This window comes from Humulus lupulus, chromosome 7 (assembly GCF_963169125.1).
Source record: "Humulus lupulus chromosome 7, drHumLupu1.1, whole genome shotgun sequence".
Taxonomy (NCBI): Eukaryota; Viridiplantae; Streptophyta; class Magnoliopsida; order Rosales; family Cannabaceae; genus Humulus; species Humulus lupulus.
The window spans coordinates 107,062,836-107,086,956 of record NC_084799.1 but is presented as its reverse complement, the minus strand read 5'-3'; the positions used below and the strand labels follow the sequence as shown (position 1 = coordinate 107,086,956).

Genomic DNA, 24,121 nt, shown 5'->3' with positions numbered 1-24,121 from the left:
CTAATAGAAAGAAAATTTACATAAAAATATCATTACCCAAACACTATAATAAGATCTATTTGAATATATGAGTCTAAGGAAATTGACTTGAAGTGATTATGCACCATGACTGTAATCTTCAATAAAAACAAGATTGTTAACATATCAATTATAAAACTAAGCTAATATGTACACCCTTCATCACATATCCAGTATATTTTTTTAACAAAAAAAGTAATGAAGTAGTACAAACAATGTAAATATTCATTTCAAATATCAAACCATAAGCAACATCACATATTGTATTTGAGTTGAAAATCTCAATCTAATTTAATAAAGTTAGTTCATTGAGGCATTTTCACAAACATATGATTTGCATTCTTTAATATCATCAAGAATATATAAAGAAAAAAACAAATTTACCCACTAATAGCAAAACTCTAGCAAGAACAAAAATCAAAGTAGTTGTCTATCAAGTTTTTTTAATCCACTCATAGATACAAGTTGCAATTTGTTATTATTTAAGATTTAAAATTACATACTTTTGTTTGAAGAAAAAAAATTGAAGAAGATAAATAGTGTGATCAAATGGCTAGACAAGCTTGGACTCTTAAAAAATACTAAGCTAGCTCAAATGGAGAGCACTTGAGTTAGCTGAGATAGAGAGAAAGAGATGACCAGAGAATCTGCTGAGTTGTATAAAAGGAAGTGTCTCTGTTGTGTGAGATGCTCTCTGTATTGTAATGTTAAGTCTAATATTAATATTAAGTTTTAGAGTAGGGATATATTAGTAATTTTATTACTAAAATTGTAAAAAAAAAATTAATAAAAAAAATATACATATTTGAATCATAAGAGGGTTATATAGTTAAACTGTTCGGTGAAGAAGGTTATATAACTCAATACCCCCGAGCCCATGCAGCTCTGCCTTTCTCTCCCCCTACGGACCCCGTCGCCCAAGCCACCTCACCCCCGAAGCCGAAGCCTAAGCCTAAGCCTAAGACCCACCCGAACCCAACCACGATCCCCATGACCCAAACCCAACTCTGCCTCCTCCTAGAGCCACGACCTAAAGTCGCACCTCCCCTCCAAGACCAGAACTCGTGCACCCACCTCAGACCTAGTTGTATGACTAGGTCCCTTCACCAATCCACCACGAATCCCAACCACCATTGGGAACCCAGCTACCTTTACCTCGACCCCAAGGTCTGCTCCGCCTCTTCCACGTGTCTCCTTATGCATCTTCAAGCTCTACCAACATCTCTAGCAATTTTGTGTCGATTCATTGTCACCCTGGGATTTTCAAGGTATTTGTTACTCTTCTTGCTGGGTTACTCAATTCCAAGTTCATTTTCTCCAGCTGTTCAGATGTCATCTGTGATTTTTGCTAGGTATGCATTTAAGCACTTAGCCGAAGCCATATGTGAGCTATCTCTGGGTTGATTATTGTGTTGCTAATAGATTGATTATGTTTGTTACTGTGGCTAAGCGTATAAGTTCAAGGATTCCATTTGGGTCATATCGTATGACAGTGGGCTGGTATCTCATATTTTTATAGATCGTATTAGGGGATATTCTGATTATCATTCCAAGCCGAGCCTACTTGGAATATTGCTTGTGATTTTGGGGTTCCAAATTACTCAGAATGCCTAAAAGTATTGCTTGGACATTGCGATCCATTGAAAAGTTCCATTGTGACATCACTGAAACTCGCTTTGAAGAGACATATGGTCAGCTGAAGTTTATGATAGATAAGGGATTCAACTTAGCAAGCTCTCGTGAGGAAGAAGTACCCACTTATGTTCGAGAGCCTATTGTGGAGCTGCATTGGGAATCATTCTGTGGACTGTGCGTGTGTTCCGATGAGGAAGTGGTGAGGGAATTCTACGCCAACCTCTTACCCTCTAGCACAGACTATGTCATTGTTCGAGAAAATCGAGTACCATTAACTTCAGCTGCCATTAATGTTATCTTTGGTTTACCTGACATTGACGAAGAGGATGATGACTATGTCGCTATGCTCAAGGAGTGGGATTGGGAGCTAGCACGTGAGGTACTGGTTGCCACCTCAGTTGCGGGTACCAAATGGGAATATTCTAAGCAAGGTTCACATACTTGCCGTCGTAAATTCTTAGTGCTAGCTGCCAAGGTGTGGTTGTATTTTGTGCGAAATATCTTCATGCCATCTCCCAGCTCCATCAGTTTGGGCGCTTGTTCCTCATATATGCCATTATGACAACCAGAACTATTGATGTGGGCAGAATCATTCTCAGTGAAATTCGCAGCTGTGTGGCCAAAAAGGCGGGGTGCCTCTTTTTCCCTTCTTTGATATCTCAGTTGTGGAAAATAGCTAATATGCATATGGGGGCATTAGAAAGAGAGCACTATAAACTGAGGCGTATCACACCCTTCAAAATTGAGCGTGTGCTAGTTGAGGGTGCTCAAGTTCAAGACCTCGATCAGAACCCACATGATGATGAGCCTGCCGCTAATGTTGAGGATATTCCCTCTGTCTCTGTGCCTCTTAATGTTGAAGCTTACCCTGCTGCTCATGCCTCCTCTAGTGTTGCTCCTGTGGTTGACCCTCACCACAACAATATGATGGAAATGATGCACTTTATGCATCAGCAGCAACAGGCTATCTGGGGCTATGCCCAAGTGCATAACTGGTCCATAGAAAGCATACTTGAGAGGAATTTCACCAAGCCCTTCACATTCTTGCCTCAATTCCCGAATAGCATCCTAGTACCATGGAGAGTAGTTAGCATCGCAGACGATGATGAGACTAGTGATGGGGGCGATCAGTGAACGGAGAGAGTTTTCTTTGCCTTATGTTTTTATTTAGTTTGTATTTGGATTGTTTCTTGTTGTTGTAATTTGTTGTTGTTCTTTGTTGTTTTCTGTTGGGTAGCAATGAGGACATTGCTCTTTCTTAAGTTTTTTTTTTTGGGGGGGTGTTATTTTTAATTTCTATTGTGTCAACTTAATTTCTTACAATTTTTTGTCTTAAGTTTTAGAAGCTGTTTAAGGTTGTTTTGTGTCGAGTCTAGAGTCTAGGTTGTATTGGAATCAGTTTTTGTAGTGGTTGTGCTAAAGTGTGGAGGTGGCTCGATGATAAAATTTCAAAAAAACAAAATTGCAATATTTGTTAACTCTTGTGTATTAATGAGCCTTTAGTACTTAAAGTTTTTGGTGCTAATTCAAGCATAGTGAGAATGTGTCCTAATTGAGTGTGCATAGTTTGACCATGAAATCCCTCACTCTAGATTAAACTAAGTATTCATGAAGGCTTAAGACTTTAGAATTGGCTTGATAATTCCCTTGAGGTGAAATCCTAGGAGGCTTAATGATTTAGAGATGATTTAGGCAATTTTCTTGGACCGTTTGAGCTTTTCATGCCAACCTTGTAATTATTATCCCTAGTGGCCCAGCTTTGAGCTTATTGACCTATTTTGATCATGTAACCTTAACTTGATAGTCAACCCCTTTTTGAATATCCTATTTTTATTTCTCACCAAACCTTAGGCTTAGTTTGTCTTGTATATTAATTGAGATATGTTTTGGGGGAAGTGAGGAGAGAGTATCTTGGTTCTTGGGGTGTTCATAATTGTTAATTAATATACACTTATATGCTCAAATTTGTTAATTGTGTTTATGTTTTTGTTATCTTCAATGTTTTTTATTTTAAATGTAAAACAAAAAAAAAAGAAAGGAAAAAAAGAGAAAAAAAAATGAGAAAAAGGAAAGAAAATTCATAAAAGAAAAAAATATGTATATATAGTTAATTGTAAATAAAGAAACTTGTATGTAGTTGTATTGTAGCCATATTTGAGCATATTAGTGTAGTATTCACAGAAGAAAGGGAAGTGAGTTCTAATGAGTGAGTTAGGGGGGATTGAGTTCATTTGTAATGGGTAGAGGATAATGAATTCATTAGGTCCAAGGCAAGCTAGGTTTTAAGATTGTAGCTTACAAATCCATCTTAATCTATACCTTTAGCCTAGCCTACATTACAACCATGTGAAGACCTATTGATCTAAAAAAATTTTGCCAACTACATTGATGGAGAAGGGTTATTGAGTTAAACACATGAAAGCATTAATTAAATCTTAGGATTGTTGCTTAGCTTAATCTAGGGAAGATGGGTTGATTGGAAAGAACTATTTGTGCACCAATTGGGAATTTATTAAAAACTTGGTTGGGTTAGCATCTTCATACTTGAGGAACTTGGCTTGCATATACACTTGAGTTATCATTTGAATCATTGATTTGAGAGCTTTAGCCCCACTTTAATATGACCATTTTCAAGTTGATTCCGAGTTTCTTGTTTTGTTTTGTTGTCATTGGTATCTTTGAGGTGTCGTTTGTGTCTTTTGTGGTGTTGTGTGTTTTTAGGGAGCAGAGTCATCACTTAGGACGAGCAATGAGATAAGTTTGGGGGTGTGATAACTCTAGGAATTAGAGTTATTTTTATGTTTCTAAACTTATAGTTTTATCAAGAAAATAGTGGTTTAGGATGTTTTGTAGTGGTTTTATTTTAGTTTAAATATAATAAGATAATATTAAATATTAGCATAATGCTGTAAAAATATATCCTAATTGTCAAATTTTGTCTTTGCAGGTGGTTGGTAGAGTCTTGGGCATTTTGAGAAGGATTTGAAGCTCGAAGTGAATTAGGATTTTGTAATGCTACGACATGGATGCAGCATTACGCTCTGCTAGCCAGCTCTCTCAAGGGCCCACGTGAGAAACTACAACATTTTGTCTTATCCAGCTCAGTATTTGTGATTTAATTATCATATGGGCTGAGTGATATTAATAGGTATTGGGCCTTGGCTTTCCTTGGGTCCATTTTCCTTAAGAAAGAAAAGAAAGGAGATTGGGAAAGAGGAGGCCCAAGTGGGTATTAAGAAAAAAAAAAGGACCTAGCTGCATCATTAATTCTTCCCCAATTTAGAAAGACACGTTTAGACCAGAGAAAGAGGGAGCAGTCGCCTGATTGAAGAAAAACAACCATTATTGGAGAGCTTTAATTGCGAAAAAGCAAGGGGATAAGGCTAGGAGACATCTTATTAGCTTTACATTCTTACCTTACTTTCTTAGTTTTTTCTTAACTTCTCCCTTTAATTTTCTGATTATGGGTTGTATTTATTATTTGGGTGTATTTGAATTCTTAATCATGAACTAACTTTTTTTAATAGCTAGGATAGTTGAAGAACTCTATTATGTAACATTTGAGAACTTTGCTAGTAATGCTAAGGGCTAAGTGGTTCATTCATTCAAGTGTCTCTCATGTTTAATTCTTGCTATTGATTGATCACCATTAGTATGTAAATGAATTGATTATAGCTGCTGAAAAGAGTTGTAATGCCCCGAAATCCCTAATGCGGTTTAATGGCTGGATTAGTAGGCCGGGAGGGCCATAACTGTTTAATTATGCCATTAACTGATAATATGCATGTGTTATGTGAATTATATTATAATATGATGTTATATGCATGCATGTGGGTCCACATTTGATTATTAGGGCGTTTTGGTAATTTGGCCCGTTGAGGGCATATTTGTGTATTTTGGTGCATATTATGATTTATGGATGAGATCCCATTATTATGGAGATATATTCGAGCTATTCGGCATGAGACGGTCTTATATTGTAAATTAGCGGCTTTGTCATAACGGGGTCATTTATTGGGATATTGAGTAATGAGAATGTTATTTGATGATAAATTGGAAGTTACTGAGATCAGGAGGAAATTCTGGGAGTTTTGACTATAGTATCCCCGGGGGTGTTTTCGGGACCCCGAGCACTAGGTTTTATTTGAGGTTACTTAAGCTTGAAGTAGCTTGTTAGATAGAACCATACGTTATAAAACCCTTTCTCTCTTCCCGTTAGTTTATTTTACCGTTAGAGGTAATTTCGAAGAAATCTTGAGTTTTAGAAGTTGGAATCAAGCGAGGATCAAGGCATAGCGATCCCAGGACCTCGGGATTGTTCCTACTGCTCGGATTAGTGGGGATTGATGTCCCGGAGGCTAGATCTTGGTTTGGGAACCCTTGTTGTTCATTTTATTGATGGTGTCCCATATTTGGTTATGACTAGGTGACTGCTAAAGGACTAAAAGTCAGATCGTTCTCAAGGGTCGTTCTTTTATTCATTCTCGCTTGAACCAGAGGTAAGAAAACTGCACCCTGTGTATATGACATGCATGATTGTTGTTGAGGCATTGTGACAGTCAGAATCCCATGATCCGTAAGGGGAAAGACCGGGTAAGCTGTGCAATCCCACACCGCCTGGGAAGGTCAAGTGTGATGATTCTAAGACTGTGTACGTATGGGACTACACAGTTGAAGAGGCTTAAATGGACTGATGGGTACTGCCTATATCAACAAGATGCATCTTCTTTTCGGTAGCCCATCACTTGAGAACTCCAAAGTTAAGCGTGTTTGACCTGGGGTAATCTAGGGATGGGTGACCTCCTGGGAAGTTTTCCTAGGAAGCATGCGAGTGAGGACAAAGCACACTGAAAAGACTCGTGTTGGTTTGTAGGGCCAGTCATCATTCCAGAAAGCAGCCATCGTGACGTGGGGCGTCACAAATGGTATCAGAGCCTTGACCCAACCGGAAGTGTGGCCGACGGGGACGTCGGGCCCGTAAGGGGGGGGGTGATTGTGACAGTCAGAATCCCGTGATCCGTAAGGGGAAAGACCGGGTAAGCTGTGCAATCCCACACCGCCTGGGAAGGTCAAGTGTGATGATTCTAAGACTGTGTAGGTATGGGACTACACAGTTGAAGATGACTTAAATGGATTGATGGGTACTACCTATATCAACAAGATGCATCTTCTTTTCGGTAGCCCATCACTTGAGAACTCCAAAGTTAAGCGTGCTTGACCTGGGATAATCTAGGGATGGGTGACCTCCTGGGAAGTTTTCCTAGGAAGCATTGGAGTGAGGACAAAGCACGCTGAAAAGACTCGTGTTGGTTTGTAGGGCCAGTTTTCATTCCAGAAAGCAGCCATAGTGACGTGGGGCGTCACAGGAATGTTGGTTGATAAATGTGGACATTGATTGCATATTAAATGCTTAAAAGATCTTGCTTACTTGTGTATGGCACTGATTAGTCAGGGACGACACTTGTCGCATATTACTGACTTGTGAGTCAGAAATGACATAAGCGTCCTGAACACAGGGCCGATTAAAGATTAGATCTAATCGATATCAGCGTTGAATGACTCTAGAGCATTAATGCTGAACCGACCCTAAGGTCGATGGAACTTATAAGCACTTGACTAGTTACTCAGAGCCAGGGCCTAAGGCCTAGGTGACTGCTTGTCACATGGCTAGGGAGCAGAATCCCATGGTTATGACTCTATGGTCATGAGGTAGGTTATGTTGATGACTAGTCATTAAGCACCTATCCTGTTTAAGCTAGTGAAAGGATCACTTATTTGTAAAGACCGGTGACCCTATCGTCACATGGCTAATGGGAACAGAACCCATCTTAGTGACTTTTGCGACTGTCACTCATCTATTTTGGACTGGAAGTCCTGAATGATTATTATGATCATTGTTGATATTATATTCATGCTATATTGTGTTTTCTTGCTGAGCTTTGGCTCATGGGTGCTATGTGGTGCAGGTAAAGGGAAAGAAAAGCTCACCTAGCCTTGAGTGGAGAGCTTAGGTGGTGATGTGTACATATGCGGCCGCTTGACCACCACTGCCAATGAGTTTTCAGAGGAACTAGGGGGTTTATCTTATTTTTGCCACTTAGGTCGGCGAGTTTGTAAATTTGAAACAGTAATGACCATTTTGAGTTGTAAATAACTTGTAAACGTTTTGATGGGCCCATGAACAGTTTTATGTATTAAATAAAATATATTATTTCCTTTTGATTGGTTTTCCACTTAGCCTGTTAATAACACTTAGAAGCACGTTTTTAACCAAAGGAGTCGGGTAGCGAGTTAAATTTCTGGTTCACCGTAACTGTTCTGGGGTAACCAAGGCGTTACAAGAGTAGTGATTAATGGACCTAAAACTTGAATGATGCAAGATTAAACATTTTAATTTTAATTTTGTAAAGGTATAGAAATGTATCTTGTTGCCTTGCATAATCTTGAGGAATTTGATGCTTGAATATAGATTCTTGAATTTAAATTGGCATAGGAATATGTTAGTTTGATTAGAGAATTTAAACCTTAACGAGTTCGACGGAAACGTATGGAAATTGATTAAAATTCTTGATTACTGAACTGCTAGTTTGCCACAACATTTACGTAGCATTGTTATTAGATTTTGCATAATAGAGGGATTTAATTATCCTAGCTTGTCATTCCATCATTGTTAATCTTTGTTAATTCCTTTTAAATTGTGTTTGATAATTTTAAGCTTTAATTTAGTTTCTCATTAGTTAAAATTGCAATCTAAAAAATTCACTCAATTTGTTTTCTTTTTCTTTTAAACCATTTTGTTGATTTTTTATTTTTTATTTTTGAATTAGCAATCATTGAGGACACGATATTTGGTACTTGCTGCTATATTACTTGTTGTTGACAGTGTACATTTGCACTTAGCTATATTTTACGCAACAATAACCTTTTAGATCACAAATTACCATATTCAACATATAAAATAGGTATGATATTATTCAAATCACACTTCAACGATTAGAGAAGAAGCTTGTTTATTTTTTATAGACGATAAATATTATTTTAGTTTCTTATGTAGTTACGCAGTTATATTATTTGTTCACACACTATACTTATATATAATATATTTATAATATTTTTTGTTATTTAATATGAATATATATTTATATAAGTTAGATTAATTAAGTAATTTAAAAGGTAACATATTTTCTTTTTAAATATAAATAATAATTTTTTAAATAAAAATTAACATTATGTATTATATACTATTAGAATAGTAATATTTTCTAACATTTGAATTTATATAAATATAATTATTATATTGTATATAAGTATTATTATAATAATAACATTTTATAATAATTATTAGTATTTATATTAAGATCATATATTATAAGTTATTATAATAATAATATTTGAATTTATATTAATATAATTATTAAATATTTAATTTTATATTAAATATTATTATAATAATGATATTTTATGATATTTATTTTTATATTAAAAGAATTACTGAATATTTATTTAATTATATTTTTAATTAATTTGAAAAGTATATTTAGTTAAATATTTGTAATATTCTCAAGAAAAAACGTTAAGAAGAGAGAAGAGATATAAGTTCTATGTTTTTTTTAAAATAATTATTGAAAAAATTTATATATAGATAAAAATTTACTAAAAATCAAGTACGCATGTAATTTCTCAAAATTATCTTCCTTAAAGCATCTTGATTGATTTGTTCAGCCACTTACTTGATAAAAGATAATGTCTAGGGATCAAATAGCTAGAAGTAAGATAATCCAGGGACCAATACAAAATCTACCCGACAGAATATGAGTTGCCTTCAGACCGTGGCAATTCCAACGGTCATATTTCCCCAGACTACCGGATCGACCAAAATGACCGAGTCAGCTCTCTATAACGACGACCACCACCAGAAAAACTGTAGCCACATCCCTAAAATCCCAATCGAAATCGTGAGCGAGGAAGAAATGGTTTTACTTGAAGCTGCCATGGTCTCGGCTCGCTCTTGCATCTCGTCCTCGGCGATCCCTGTTCTTCGTTCCTCTCATCTTCACACCCAAGTTAGGTCCATTCAGTCAATTACCGCTCTCTCAAAGAGGGGTTTTTCGGGTTCCAAAGAACCAGATATGGAGGATTTGGGCGATTTCAGGAGTACCCAGAAGAAAACCCGGTTGCCTGACTCGTTCTATCTGCGGTTTCGGAGCAATAAAGGCTTGTTCGTCACTGATTTTACTGACACGGTACCTTAAAATTTTCTGGGCCATCGTTTCCTTTTTTTCTGTTACAAGAAATAAACCAAAAATTGTGGGTTTTGTAATTTCTTTTGCTGATTTGTTGACTTTTTGACTTTTCTTTTAAGCTAATATGGTTGCTAGATTGGGAGTGATCTGGATACGGAAATCTCATTTATTTCCATCTTTTGGTCAATTCTACGTGTATGATGGTCTCAGAGATATTATGGTCAAGAATAGTGTATATAGCCAATTGTATTTAATTTTTGATCGTTGAACTTAAGATATTGAATGGAGTCTTGTAGAACTATCTGTTTGAAAATAGTTTTGTCGCAGAAAATTAGAATTTGCAATATTCTGGGAAAGGCTGATTCTTTAGCCACTTTCGTTCTTGAAGTATTTCGTAACTATTGATCTGATGACTCCATTAATGAAGTTTCCCCTGACTATTAGCACCTACTATGGAATTGAGAACTTCTGATGCCTCTAACTGCTTGACCTACAGTCTGTCACGATAACTTTTTGAAGGCATCATATCTTATATTGTTTACTGTCCCGCAACTGAAGATGAGAAAAGTTTGTGGATTGGATCTGAATCTCCTTTACTTAATTATAGGAATGGTGCGAAAAACAAAAGGAGTACAGTCTACTCGGCAAGCGAATAGTCACTAGGGCTATGAAAAAGGGTACTGCTCGCCATGCCAAGCTTGAAGAAGAGGTAAACCCTTTGAAATCTTTAGTTTGCTATAAAAGTATATTATATTTAAATTTGATGCAGCGTGTTAGATGAATCTTAAAGCCTGTTATAGTTTGTAGTTGTTAGTGTTTGAAACATGCTAGACGTGGTGCATAGTATTGGATCATATCATATGCTGTCTTAGATATGTTCCGACAGAAGTTTGCATAGATCAGATTGATGTATTTATTTATTTTTGACAGGTTGTTACGAAAGTGAAGGTTAGTGTGAAGTCAGTTGAAGATAGATGGGCATTGAAGCTTTTAAATTTTATAATTGGAGTAAATCAATTATTATTTGAAGGATTAACACGTGAGCTTCCATTGTAAGTTTGGCAACTTGTATGCATTTGCTAGGTTATGTTCTCTCTCCCTCTCACTATCTATGTTTTCAGACACACACTTGGATATTTGTGCTCTCTCACGTACGCTTTGACGATCTGCTGCAGCATTTATCTTCTTAGCCTTTCCTTTACTGATATAGTATACTTTTTATGATATCAGAGTAAGTTATGTAGAAGGCGTCTGGATTGTGGGAGTGATCGATGAAATTCGAATGCCTATAACAGAAACTGATAAACATCCTTTGCTAGTTGACACAAAGACTCGTGTTAGACGTACACTTCCTTCTGAACCACAAAGAAGAAATGGAAGGTATTTGTGCTTTTCGGCTTAAATTTTATTGCAGTTGTTAATGAATTGCTTTTAACCATGACATATACCTACCTATTTGACAGGTTTCAATTAATGTGTTACAAGCGTATGTGGGACACTTTAGTGAGTGACAATTTCCCAACCAAAAAGTTCCTTGACTACTATAACTTGAATCCCTATAACATTTTGTCTGAAGAAATCATTGAGAGAACTGCGAAAGTTGGGTTCCCTGCGCAGGTAAAAGATTCTCACTTCTTGAAGTATTCTACTTAAGATGTTCTGACACATTGTACTTAGTCTGTTTGCCTAATTCTTCTACCTACGCAGACGCTGCAGGATGTGATGAAGTACTACTCAAATACATGTAGTGTGCTGCCTTTTTCTCATGACAACATGTTATTAAGGTACTTATAATATTGATTTTAAGTTTCTCCATTTTCTTTGATTATTCTTTATCCAAAAAGGTTTGCTAATTCATTGATTTTCTTATGTACTTATTATGCACTACATTATGGAGAATACATCTCCGGATTAGTTTGCAGTTCTTTTCATTACTGTGATGTTTCATCACAAGAATTTTGCTTGTTTTCTTACAGATACGAGTCCCAACAAGACAATTCACTGCTTGGTGAAGATCATTTTGCATACGACTTAGATTGGCTTCAGAAACAAATCCATGTTAGTCTTGAGTTCTGGCACGGAAAGCGGGAAGCAAGTTACACTCCCGAGGAAGAGCATTGGAAATGTCGGGTCTGTCAATTCGCTCATGAGTGTCCTGGAAATGCCTATAGTAACAGTAGTTCTTCAAGCCCTACTAACTTAAGCCCTTCAAGCCCTACAATTTCCACTCCTGATAATAATCCAAGATGCTAGAGAGACACACCATCAACTACTTCTGTTGTTCCCAACCAATTTCCTCTACTAATTCAGCATCGTAAACAGAAAAGTTTACACAACATCAAGGGGTGAATTGAATCAAAGTTGCTACCCTTGCAATTCTTTGTCAAAGAAGCTACAGTTTTTTTTCCGCATTACTCGGTTATTTGTTGTACATTATATTGATGTGCCTGGTATTGTGATACAAATAGCCTGTTTGTTGTCTGATTCTTTGTTGCATGTATAAGTCATTTATTAATTATGAAGTTCTTTACATAGGAACTGTGTAGCATAAATCATGAAAGGTGTGCTTAGCTATATCTTTATATATTAAAAGTGTTTATACGATAGAAAATGTTGTCTTTTAGCGGATTTTTTTTTCCCTTTTTGCTTGCATAGTTTTCATAATTTTTCTGTTAACAGAAAAAACATAAAATATTTAACCTGCTATCTTTATATAAAGAGATAACGTTTCACCGTATGATTAACACTTAATACACAAGTTATCAGTTACTTTTAATTCAATCACGTCGTTCAAATTTTTGTTTTCAATACTATTTAACAGAATCTATGAAATTAAAGGAAAAGCAAATTAAAAATGGGTTATTGGTCACATTAAATAATAACACAGGCCAAGGCCTAGCAAGAACAGCTGTATAAGCATGCATTTCTCCAACATATCATAAGCCTGCAAATTCATAACGTAGACATGTATTTAAGAACGTAAGCATGTCAAGCAAAGTATCAAACATACCACTATACACATATGCAACATTTAAAACAATAACCTAAACATATAACATAAGCTAGCATAAACATACTTTAAGCATAAGTAAATAAACCATGAAATTCTACCAAAAGAGTACGTCAGGCGTATACCCTACGTGCAAGTGTCCACTCTTCTTACCTTGATAGCAGCAGCAATCCACACACTAACACGTTCCTTCAAATATCCTTAGCAAGCTCCTAAACATACAACAACATAACTCATAATCAATAACTTAACATTCACCGAAAATAGACACCCCAATGTCCTAGAATCTAACCAACCTTGAAAATAGGTTTCTAGAAGTCCTAAGACCTTACATTAGGATCCCCAAAACATTTGAACCAAAATTCCAAGTTTTTAACATCATAGGCACCTCTTTGTACTAGGTCGGTCGACCAATTCATAGCAACCGGTCGACCAGTTGCTTAAAAATAAATCCCATAAAAAATGCAGGTCGATCGACCAGTTCATAGCAACCGGTGGATTGGAAGGCCAGAAATTAAACTAGCGAGAAATCGCAGGCTAGTCGATCGACTTCTACCAGCCAGTCGACCGGTTGAACCCAGAAATGCCCAAATCATCAAATTCCGACCTTGAACCCCTGCCAATTCAATTCTAACATGTTTCTAACATTAATAACTCAAAATAAATCGATCTAAACATGAAAACAACCTAAAATCCTCATATAACACCATTAATCAACCATTAACATCACCAAACCCTAGATATGACATATGACTTAAACACTACAGTTTGAAAACTTACCAATCAATATCCTCAGCCACAATTCCCAATATTTGCGTCTTAATGATAATTCATATCCCGCCAAGACTCAGATCAATGTTCTCATCCAAATCCTTAGGCTTCAAAGACTCAGATCAAGAACGAGAGGATTGTTCTTGGTCTGTTACTCCTTCGTATATCGCAATAGAGAAGTCTGATAATTCGTAAAATATCTAAACATAATATCCTTTATTTAATATTCTGGTAATAATCGTATAAAACCTATTTACAATAACACAACACTTAATTGTCCTTTACTTAAGCTAATAATTATGTTTTCCCTTAATTACACTTTTTACCACAAAAAGCTCATATTTCCACTTTGACCCCTATATCCCAACTATTATTACTTGTTGACCCTCAAATTAGTCAACGACACGGAGTCAAATAAAACGATAGAAAATGAGATGAAATCAAGACAACAAGATAAACGACACAAAAGATTTATAGTTCGGCCCCAATAAGATGGTAATGACCTACGTCCACTTAGTGTTCTTATTGATGTAGAATTCCAAGAACTGTGATTAGTGAACTAGGGTTCACGAGTTTCACAAGCTTTAGATGAATACAATTATGGTGGATAAAAACACTCTATTTCTCTCTGAGAATTCTGAAGTTCCAAAAAGTAAAAATCCAAAAATCCCTTCTCTTAAGTCCTTTGATTATTATTTATAGGCTCAAGGAGTTCTACATGGGCCAAGGGGCCTTAATTATATTTAATACAGACATATCTAAATAATAATGGAAATTACAATCTCTACATAATTACATGATTACATATCTGAAGGAAACAAATGAAAATATGCGACCAGACTGGTCGCCCATAATTATGTTGTCTGATGAGCCAATTCTCTTCTGGTCGATGGTTGAATATACCATACTTACTTAAACTGCCATGTGTATCCCACTTGTAGGCCAATCCTGCCACGTCATCAGGTAGTCCATTTTTGGGTAAACATTTGCCCCCCAAGTTTATTTTATTGCGACCAGCATAAAGTAAACTTAACCGACCGACCCTTCGTATGACCTGTCACATATGTCAGTGCCTTTTCGAAAAAGTAGCTAATTATGGATGTTGCAGTTTCCCAAAAGTGTTTTGAGGGCTAACACGTTTCCCCACGCTTCAAAAACTCACCCCATATCATTACATTTTTATCCGTGCCTTGATCAATATAAATAACTCATTCTTTTCACTTTTCATTTTTTTACCACTCTTCCTTTTTCTTAAGACTCTAAAGAACAAAGCAAGAACAACTCAGAAAAACTTGGCGATCTGAGGGTGTGTCTGCCCAACCGCTTGTATCAACGCTCGTGACCCTACTTCAATCTTTCATTCAAGTAAGTTTCCTGATCTTCTTTGTTTCTGATATGCCATGCAACGTTCATTTCTCTAGTTTTATGATATTCGGTGCTTTGAGTTTTTGAATGTTCTTGAGAAAAAATTATTTTGGGGTAATCGGGTTTGTAGGTAGTAACATGATAGGATAGGAGTTTAAATTCGAAAAAACACTAAATGAGGCTTAGGAATTGGCTTGGGAAGTAGGAATACTGATTTAAGGCGCAAAATCGAAGTAAAAATTCGATTTTTATGCATTCAAAAAAATATGGGTTTTTCCTGCCTATTTTTGGAGTCAAAAAGTTTCCCTGAAAAAACTTTTCACTTCTGCTTTTTAATCCATTTTTCAAACTATTCGCATGTTTTTAGTGTTTACGTTAGAATGTTGCTGGTCGTATAAAAGCTTATCTTTTATACACGAGCAACGTTATCCCAACATTTCCACTTCTTCTGTCTGTTGGCCATAGATTCTCATCTCCCCTTTTCTGTTCCTAGGTTTTCATGCACGATCCTTGGGGAGGTGAGAGGCCGATTGACGACGACTTGCATGCGCTACTATTCGAGGATATAGAACAGTCGTCACTGCCTTTTTCAAAAATTCCTTTTTATCAACACAACTCAACAAACAGACCTCCGACCAGTTCAACGAATATGGGTCGCGTAAAATCTATTGCTCAAAGAAAGAAGAAAACAACCAACCCTTCTTCTAACCAACCTTCCCCTCGCACTGAGGACCCTTCTACAAATCCACAACCTGTAAATATTGTACCACCCGAAATCCAAACTAAAGCCCGACCTCGCGACGGCCTTAGGCCAGAGGTCGAATGGTATGTAGCTCCTCCTAGCATTATTGTGGCTAGGATGGTAAACAACTATCTCAAGAAGTATGGTATTCCTGGGATAACCCTCATCAAACCTTCACCCGACCAGCGGGCAAACGTGCCTAGGGGCGCCTTCAGCACCTGGTCGAGGTATCATATCGAGGCAGGGGCAATCTTGCCTCTGCACGAATTCTTTCAAGGGGTGGCCTATTATTTTGAGGTCGCCCCCTTCCAAATCACCCCAGCAGATATAGAGTATTATCTGTGCTCTATATCCTTTATAACCATAAGAAGTGGCCAGTACCAATGCCACATGAGATCAACTACCTGTTCGATCTCAAGTCTAACCCCAACCACAACAACACCGGGTTCTTTCACTTCTACCACCAGGAGCCTGCTTGCACCTTCCTGAGCGAAATCACCCACAAGTCCAATGTAGGGAAGTATTTCCAGGAATACTTTCTTACAACAAACCTGGTCGCTGACAACCTGGCCTTCACCCGAGGAGGTAAATCTTTTGCTCACTGGTCGTTTGTTTTCTTCTAGCTTCTCTATACCATCTTTAGAATTTTTGGTGTTGTTTAGGTCCATGGTATTGACCAGTCCCTACTCCAGAGGTGGAGATAAGGGCAGCTGCTTTGGCTAGAATGACGGACATCGAAAAAAGCGTCAAAGAGCTGGTCACGAAGAGCAACTTAAGGCTGGTCGGCCTTCTGGCGTCTCACCAGGATGTGAGGGAGTCCACGGTAGGGAGTGCAACTGGAGGAGACCTCCTTGAACAACATCAGGATGTGTCACAGCCCCAGAGAAGGCAGGCTACAGGAGTGACCATCAGGGAACCCTTCGATATTCCACGAGCTGCTGCTGTTCCGACCCAACAGGGAAAGGGCAAGCAGAAACTTCTAGAACACCCCGAGCCCATACTCGAGTCGTCTGATGAGAACAGTACTGAATTCTCACTCTTAGACAGTTTTCCCATTCCCTATCATTTATTTGACGGGGACGACAACTTTAAATATGCGACTATTTTAAATTCAGACTTCTTCAAGGCAGAGAGTGAGTGTAGCAGTAGTACCATAAATAATGTATCGACCAGTAATAGTAGCTCGGGTATACTACTTAGAATTTTTTTTACTCTTATTTCCTTGCTTTAGTAAATATCTCAATTTATATTGCCTGATCGTTTGTTTATATCATGCAGTCATGCCTTCCGACGACGCGTTTGACTTGTACAGCCAACCCAAAACCACTGCTCCTGCGAGCAGGAAGAAGGAAAGCAGGCAACATCCTGGGGAAAGCAATAGCAATCCATCAAAGAAAAGGGCTCGGATTGAAGATCCTCCTGTACCTGTACCTTCCAAGGAAACTACTCCTCCTCCCGCCCCCATCGATCAGAATCCTTCACCAGCTCCCACCGACCCGACTCCTTCACCGGCTCCCGTCGACCAGACTCCTTTACCAACTCCCGTCGACTAGAATCCTCCTGATCAGTCAGGAAATACTCAAAGAGAGGCTATCATGAACATAGCCTTCAATTCAGCAAACGACAAGCTGAAGAAGCTATCAAGGCATCGGCACAGCCGAGAGGCCATTAGCAACACTAGCTCCATGAAGGTCGACCAGATTTTCAGCCACGGGCTGAACGAAGTACTCAGTGTAAGTTACCATTTTTTGTTGTGGTTTAATTGTTTACTTTGTCCTTTTATTTCTACTAACAACTTTATCTTTTCTCTGATCGCAGGGAGTTCTAACCTTGAGTATTGGTTGGCGTCGGTCAGAGGCGATGGCTGCCGAATGCGCTAAAGAGATTAAAGCTGTTGAGGAGAGGCTTGGCGAATAGCTCAAAGTGGCCGAGGCCAAACACGCCGAGCAGCTTAAGGTGGCCAAGGAGAAAAATGTCGAACAGCTAAGAGCTGCTGAGGAGAAGATTGCCAAGCTGGGCGAGGAGCTAAAGCAACATAAGGAGACCCTGGTCAAAGTCACGGAGTCTAAAGAGAGGTACAAGGAGTCTTCAGTGTTGAACTACAAAGAGGCCTCCAAACTCCAAGACGAACTGGTTACCAGCAGGAAAGAAACTGCTGAGTTGGAGGAGCGAGTTAAAATACTCGAAGAAACCAACGCTAGTGACTTGGAGAGGTTCAGGGGACCAACATTTAATTGCTTTTATATGTTTTGGAAAAAAAACCGTGAGGTGAACTTTGATTATTTACCAGAGCGTATGAAGCAGGCTGAGCTGGCCAAATGCGTTGCTCGCCTTGAAGAAGAGATAGCTCAGGGATACCCAGAGATTTCTTTGGCCACGGGTATTGAAGGCATTGACGAGGGTGCTGATACCACAGTCGACCAGCAGCCTCAGCAAGATCCTCCAACTACTTCTGTTGCTTCATAACTCTATTTATTTAATTTGTAACTAGGACACAGGAACCATGGTTCGTGATGTCAAGACAATTTTTTGCTGCGTAGGTAGCTTTCCTTTTAATTAACAATTACACCCGAGCAGAAACTGCTCGCGGTGTAAAACATTTTACTTTTGATATTATAATATTTGCACTTTATTATAACATATGTTCGCATGACTGAACTTAGCATAGTACTTTGTTTTGATTTAACAAAATTTAAACAAAATTTTGAAATACTCTAAGTACCATAGTATGCTTTCCCTTATTTTGCTCGTGTGTTTACATATGCCTATATATATGCTTTGCTTGCTTAGTACCTTATATGCCCCCAAGTGATTGAGGAGCTTAAGGTCCTCGGTCGCTTGCCAAGACCGAGACCTGTTCGAACATTACTGCTCGTAAAAATACTTATAAAAAGTGATTATATAGCAAAACAACACATGTAATGAGCAAATACTTGTAATAAATGGCAAGAATAACTGGCTGTGCACAGTTCCTTTTATTTCTCGTAATAAATGGACAATCATGTCTATACGAGTGATAAAAAATTGATCTTACACTTATAAGAGATTAGTCATATGACTGACTAACCCTTGTTCTTAAACTTGTAAAAAGTGAAATTAATACAAGCTAGTTCTTAAAAAGGACTGTTTATTGATAATACTTGCATAGGTGTTATCCATTCCAATAGCGAGGAATGAGATCTCCATTTAAGCGAGCAAGTTTATAGGTGCCTGGTTAGAGAACTTCTTCAATTTGATACAGACCTTCCCAGTTAGGTCCAAGCACTCCGCAACTTGATCGTGGGTGTTTAGAAAAACTCTTCTAAGTACCAAATCTCCCATGTTAAATTTTCTTTCGCATACTTTAGAGTTGAAATACTGAGCGACCTTTTGCTGGTAAGCTGCTACTCGGAGTTGAGCTTGCTCACACCTTTCATCGACCAAATCCAAAGATTCCATTAATAACTGACTATTAACACTCTGATCGTATGCCAACCTTCTATGTGATGGTGGATCTAATTCAACAGGCAACATAGCTTCATATCCATAGGCCAAGGAAAATGGAGTATGGCTTGTTGCTATTCGATGGGACGTTCTATACGACCAAAGGACTTCAAGTAATTATTCTGGCCATGCCCCCTTCGCTTCTTCAAGCCTTTTCTTCATGGTATCCTTTAGTGTTTTGTTGACAGCTTTAACCTGTCTGTTTGGTTGCGAATGAGCTACTGAAGAAAAACTCTTGATAATCCCGTGCCTTTCGCAAAAATCTGTGAACAAATCGCTGCCAAATTGTGTGCCATTATCTGAGACAATCTTTCTGGGCAACCCATAGTGACACACGATATTTTTTTACCACAAAATCTAGCACCTTCTTGGTCGTTATTGTTGCAAGTGGTTTAACTTTGGCCCACTTTGTGAAGTAGTTAACATCAACCACAACATACTTGACGTTGCCTTTTCTTGTGGGTAAAGACCCGATCAAATCTATTCCCCACACTGCGAATGGCCACGGGCTTTGCATCTATTTTAGCTCATTAGGGGCTGCTCGCGTTATCTTGGAGAACCTTTGACACTTGTCACACTTTCGAACAAAATCTACAGAGTCTTCATTCATCGTTGCCCAGAAGTATCCTTGCCTTAGGATCTTTTTTGATAAACTCTGCCCCCCAGCATGATCTCCACAGAAACCTTCATGGATTTCTCGCATTAATTCTTCGGCCTTTTCCTTTGAAACACACCTTAGAAGTGGCATTGAGTACCCTCTCCTGTACAAATTTCCATCGACCAATGAATCGAGCCGACTATCTCTGGAGGGTTCTTGCTTTGTTTCTGTCCGCTGGTAGCACTCCATGTTCTAAGTATTCAATGAAGGGCGTCATCCATGTGTCCGTTGCTTGGATTACCAGGGAAGACTCTTCTGCTTGAATGCTCAGTGCGAACAAATGTTCAACAGGTACAATATTCAAGGTGTTAGCATCCTTCGCGCTTGCTAACTTGGCCAAAGCATCAGCGTTTGAGTTCTGGTCGCGAGGTACTTGCTGGAGAATATATTTTTCGAACTGTGCCAATAAGTCCTTTGCTATGTACAAATAAGCAACCATCTTCAGACCCCGGGCTTGATATTCTCCAATAATTTGATTAACCACTAACTGGGAGTCACTGTATATTTCGAGTGAATTTATATCCATGTCCTTGGCTAATCTTAATCCTGGGAGCAGAGCTTCGTATTCGGCTTCGTTATTGGACGCTGCGAAGTCAAATCTAATTGCATAGTGGAATCGATGTCCTTCGGGCATAACTAAGAACAAACCTACTCCAACATTGTGCTTGTTGGAAGAGCCATCTACAAATAACTTCTAGAAAGGAGTTTGGCTTTGGAGTTTAGGCTCTTCTATCGGCTTGGTATCTTGGAGCTAGGTAAAATCTGCGACAAAATCGGCTAGAGCCTGTCCCTTCACAGCTTCTCGTGGCGAGTAAGGAATATCGAATTGTCCAAGTTCACCTACCCATTTTAACAATCGACCGACAACTTCTGGTTTCTGCAGGACTTTCCGTAGTGGCTAGTCGGTGAGTACTACTATGGGGTGAGCTTGGAAGTATGGTCGTAGCTTTCTGGAGGCTAAAATCAAGCAATAGGCTGATTTCTCAATGGGCGGATATCGCAGTTCTGCTCCTATTAGCCTCTTGCTTATATAATACACAACTTTTTGAACATGTTCCTCCTCTTTGACCAGGACAGCGCTAGCAGTATACTTGGTGACTGCCAAATAGATGAACAAAGTTTCTTTCTCAACCGGTTTGGACAAAATCGGCGGTTGCGACATATGAGACTTTAGAGCCTGGAAAGCCTGCTCACACTCTTCCGTCCACTCGAATTTCTTATTGCCCCTAAGCAGATTAAAAAATGGAACGCATTTGTCCATTGATTTGGAAATGAATCTACTCAAAGCAGCAATCCTACCGGTTAGAATTTGAACATCTTTAATTTTAGCTAGCGACTTCATTTCGATTAGGGCCTTGATATTTTCAGGTTAGCTTCGATACCTCGCGAGTTCACTATGAATCCCAAAAATTTCCTCGATCCAACTCTAAAAGAACACTTAAGGGGATTCAGCTTCATCTGATATTTGTTCAAGACGTTGAAGCACTCTTGCAGGTCCCCAATGTGTTCTTCTACCTTCTTCGACTTAACTAGCATGTCATCAACATATACCTCCATGTTAACACCGATAAGCTCTTTGAACATGTGATAGACTAGTCGCTGGTAAGTCGCACCAGCGTTTTTCAAACCGAAGGGCATTACTTTGTAACAATAAAGCCTTGTATCAGTTTGAAAGCTAGTGTGATCCTCATCAGGTGGGTGCATACTGATCTGATTGTATCTAGAGTATGCATCCATGAATGATAGGATCTCATGCGCTGAAGTGGCATCGACCAACTGGTCGATCCTTGGGAGTGGGAAAAATCCTTTGGGCAGGCTTTATTGAGGTCTGTGAAATCCACGCACGTCCTCCACTTGCCATTCAGCTTGGGAACCAGCACGGGATTAGAGACCCAAGATGGATAAAATGCTACCCTGATGAATTCGTTCTCTTTTAGCTTCTCGACCTCTTCTTTTAACGCTTTTGATCTATCTCTGTCGAGCAGCCTCCTTTTTTGTTGTATTGGTGGAAAACCTTTATCTATGTTTAAGACATGGCTGATAACTACTGGGTCAATCCCAACCATATCCTTATGTGACCAGGCAAACACCTCCTGATTCTCCTTTAAAAATTCCACCATATTTTGCTTTGTTGTTGTCTCTAAGTTTTTACTGACTTTCACAACCCTGGTCGGATCTGCCTCATTAAGTTGGACCTCCTTGAGGTCCTCGACTGGTCCTACATCTTCTTCAAAATCCCCAAAGTGAGGATCTAAATCTCTATCCTCACTTTGGGCAACACCCTATTTGGTGACCTTTTCACCTAATTGGGCTTGTACTTCATTGGCCAATAACAACCATTTCTCGGCTCTTTCTCTCGATCCACCCCTTTTCGCCTTGATAATCGAGGAATTATAGCATTCCCGCGCTTCTCGTTGGTTTCCCAACACGCATCCTACCCCTGCATCGATTGGAAACTTCATGGCCAGGTGCCAGACCGAGGTCATGGCTCGTAGGTCGACTAGAATAGGCCTTCCAATCACAGCATTATATGCCGAAGGACAATCAACTACTATAAAAGTAGTGAGTAATGTCCTGTTCACAGGTGCAGTTCCTGCTGTGACTGGAAGCTTGATCGACCCCGTTGGCGCGAGCCTCTCGCCAGAAAACTCATAAATGGTCTGGTTGTATAGCTCCAAATCCTTCACTAAAAAATTCATCCTCTCCAGCGAAGAATTGTACAGAATGTTTACTGAGCTTCCTGTATCCACTAACACCTGCTTAACCATCATATTGGCGATCCAGACGTCCACGACCAAAGGATTTGAATGGGGAAATCGGACATGCTGGGCGTCAAGCTCAGAGAAATTTATCAGTTCTTCCTCTGTTCAAGCTTTTTTGGGAGTTCTCTCCTCTACATTCAACATTTCAATGTCCTGGTCGTGACATAAAGTTCAGGCATATCGCTCCCTTGCCTTCCCACTATCCCCTGTTAGGTGTGGGCCACCACAGATGGTTAGCAATGTACCCACCACTGTAGGTGGCTGTAAAGGGGGCGAGCATTGGCGTACTGGTGCCTGCTCGTTGCCTCCTTGAGCCTCTCGCTGGGAACCTCTAGTGACTTGTACATATCTTCTTAGGTGTCCTTGCCTGATAAAGAACTCAATCTCATCTTTAAGCTGGTTGCACTCGTTGGTGTCATGACCATAGTCATTGTGAAAATGACAAAACTTGGTTGTATCTCTTTTGGAGATATCTTTCCTGATCGGCGTTGGTCGCTTGTAAGGGACAGTGGTGTTGGTAGCCTGGTACACTTTTGCTCTGCTTTCAACTAGGGTCGTGTAATTAGTAAACCTCGGCTCGTATCTATTACTTTTAGGGGGCTTATTCTAAGATGTTGACGGCTCGTGGTTTGCCCTTTTCCCTCCGTTTTTCCCGTTATTTTTGCCATTGCCATTGGGTTTCCCAGGCCCATTGGCGGCTTTGGTGGGATTTTCCTTCGGAACTTAGTCGTCTGCGGGTGCCTTACCTTCGTTGGCAATTGCCTCTTTGAGCTTGATGTATCGGTTTGCTCGGTCTAAGAATTCTTGGGTGCTCTTCACCCCGTTCTTCCTCAAACTGTTCCAGAGGGACGAATGACGTCATACTCTAGCAGTAAGTGCCATCATTTTCCCCTCATCACCAACTTTCTTAGCCCTAGCAATGGCTCATATAAAACGCTGGACATAATCCTTCAAGGATTCGACCTCCTTCTTGAGTATCTCGACTAGTTGGTTGGCTTCGGTCAGATGTACTCGACCAGCGTAAAACTACTCGTAAAATTCTTTCATGAACATTTCCCATGACACTATTCTAGCAGGAGGGAATTTAAAAACCACTCCTGAGTAGTGTCGGATAAGGTGGCCGGAAAGATTCTGCATCGAGCGTCATCTGATACCTTCTTGATGTCCATTTGTATCTCGAATTTATTCACATGAGATATTGGGTCTCCAAATCCATTGAAGTTGGGTAAGACCGACATCTTAAATTTGCTTCGGGTTTCGGCCATTGCTATTCTTTGTATGAATGGTGTGCCTCTTCTCCAATCATATTTAATGTGGGATGTTCAACTCCCCATTAACTGCTAGACGGCCTGATTCACCGCATCAAGTTGGGCCTGTACAACCTCTGGTACTATTGGGGCGACCGGTGCTGGAGGGGCATACTCGTCGTGCCTT

General features: G+C 39.1%; 2 protein-coding genes across 2 annotated transcripts; both read left to right on the top strand.

Annotated features, from left to right (window-relative positions):
• Positions 1-1,624: 1,624 nt before the first annotated feature.
• On the top strand, positions 1,625-12,507 carry LOC133792053 (exonuclease V, chloroplastic). The gene is made up of 11 exons (XM_062229960.1): positions 1,625-2,128; positions 2,317-2,637; positions 4,601-4,603; positions 5,024-5,150; positions 9,427-9,896; positions 10,504-10,605; positions 10,827-10,948; positions 11,127-11,276; positions 11,360-11,513; positions 11,604-11,680; positions 11,873-12,507. The coding sequence occupies exons 1-11, from the start codon at positions 1,625-1,627 to the stop codon at positions 12,147-12,149; spliced, it is 2,307 nt and encodes a 768-aa protein (XP_062085944.1). The 3' UTR covers positions 12,150-12,507.
• Positions 12,508-15,691: 3,184 nt separating this feature from the next.
• On the top strand, positions 15,692-17,337 carry LOC133792052 (vegetative cell wall protein gp1-like). The gene is made up of 2 exons (XM_062229959.1): positions 15,692-15,929; positions 17,063-17,337. Exons 1-2 carry the CDS (start codon positions 15,692-15,694, stop codon positions 17,335-17,337), a joined length of 513 nt encoding a protein of 170 aa, XP_062085943.1.
• The last annotated feature ends 6,784 nt before the right edge of the window (positions 17,338-24,121 follow it).

Bases quoted from the DNA above. Each gene is read 5' to 3' on its own strand.
- LOC133792053 (XM_062229960.1), top strand. From the start codon at position 1,625: ATGCCTAAAAGTATTGCTTGGACATTGCGATCCATTGAAAAGTTCCAT. The intron at 10,949-11,126 runs GTAAGTTTGGCA...TTATGATATCAG, and splicing joins TTAACACGTGAGCTTCCATT to AGTAAGTTATGTAGAAGGCG. The intron at 11,681-11,872 runs GTACTTATAATA...GTTTTCTTACAG, and splicing joins CATGACAACATGTTATTAAG to ATACGAGTCCCAACAAGACA.
- LOC133792052 (XM_062229959.1), top strand. From the start codon at position 15,692: ATGGGTCGCGTAAAATCTATTGCTCAAAGAAAGAAGAAAACAACCAAC. The intron at 15,930-17,062 runs GTATTCCTGGGA...TATATCATGCAG, and splicing joins CAACTATCTCAAGAAGTATG to TCATGCCTTCCGACGACGCG.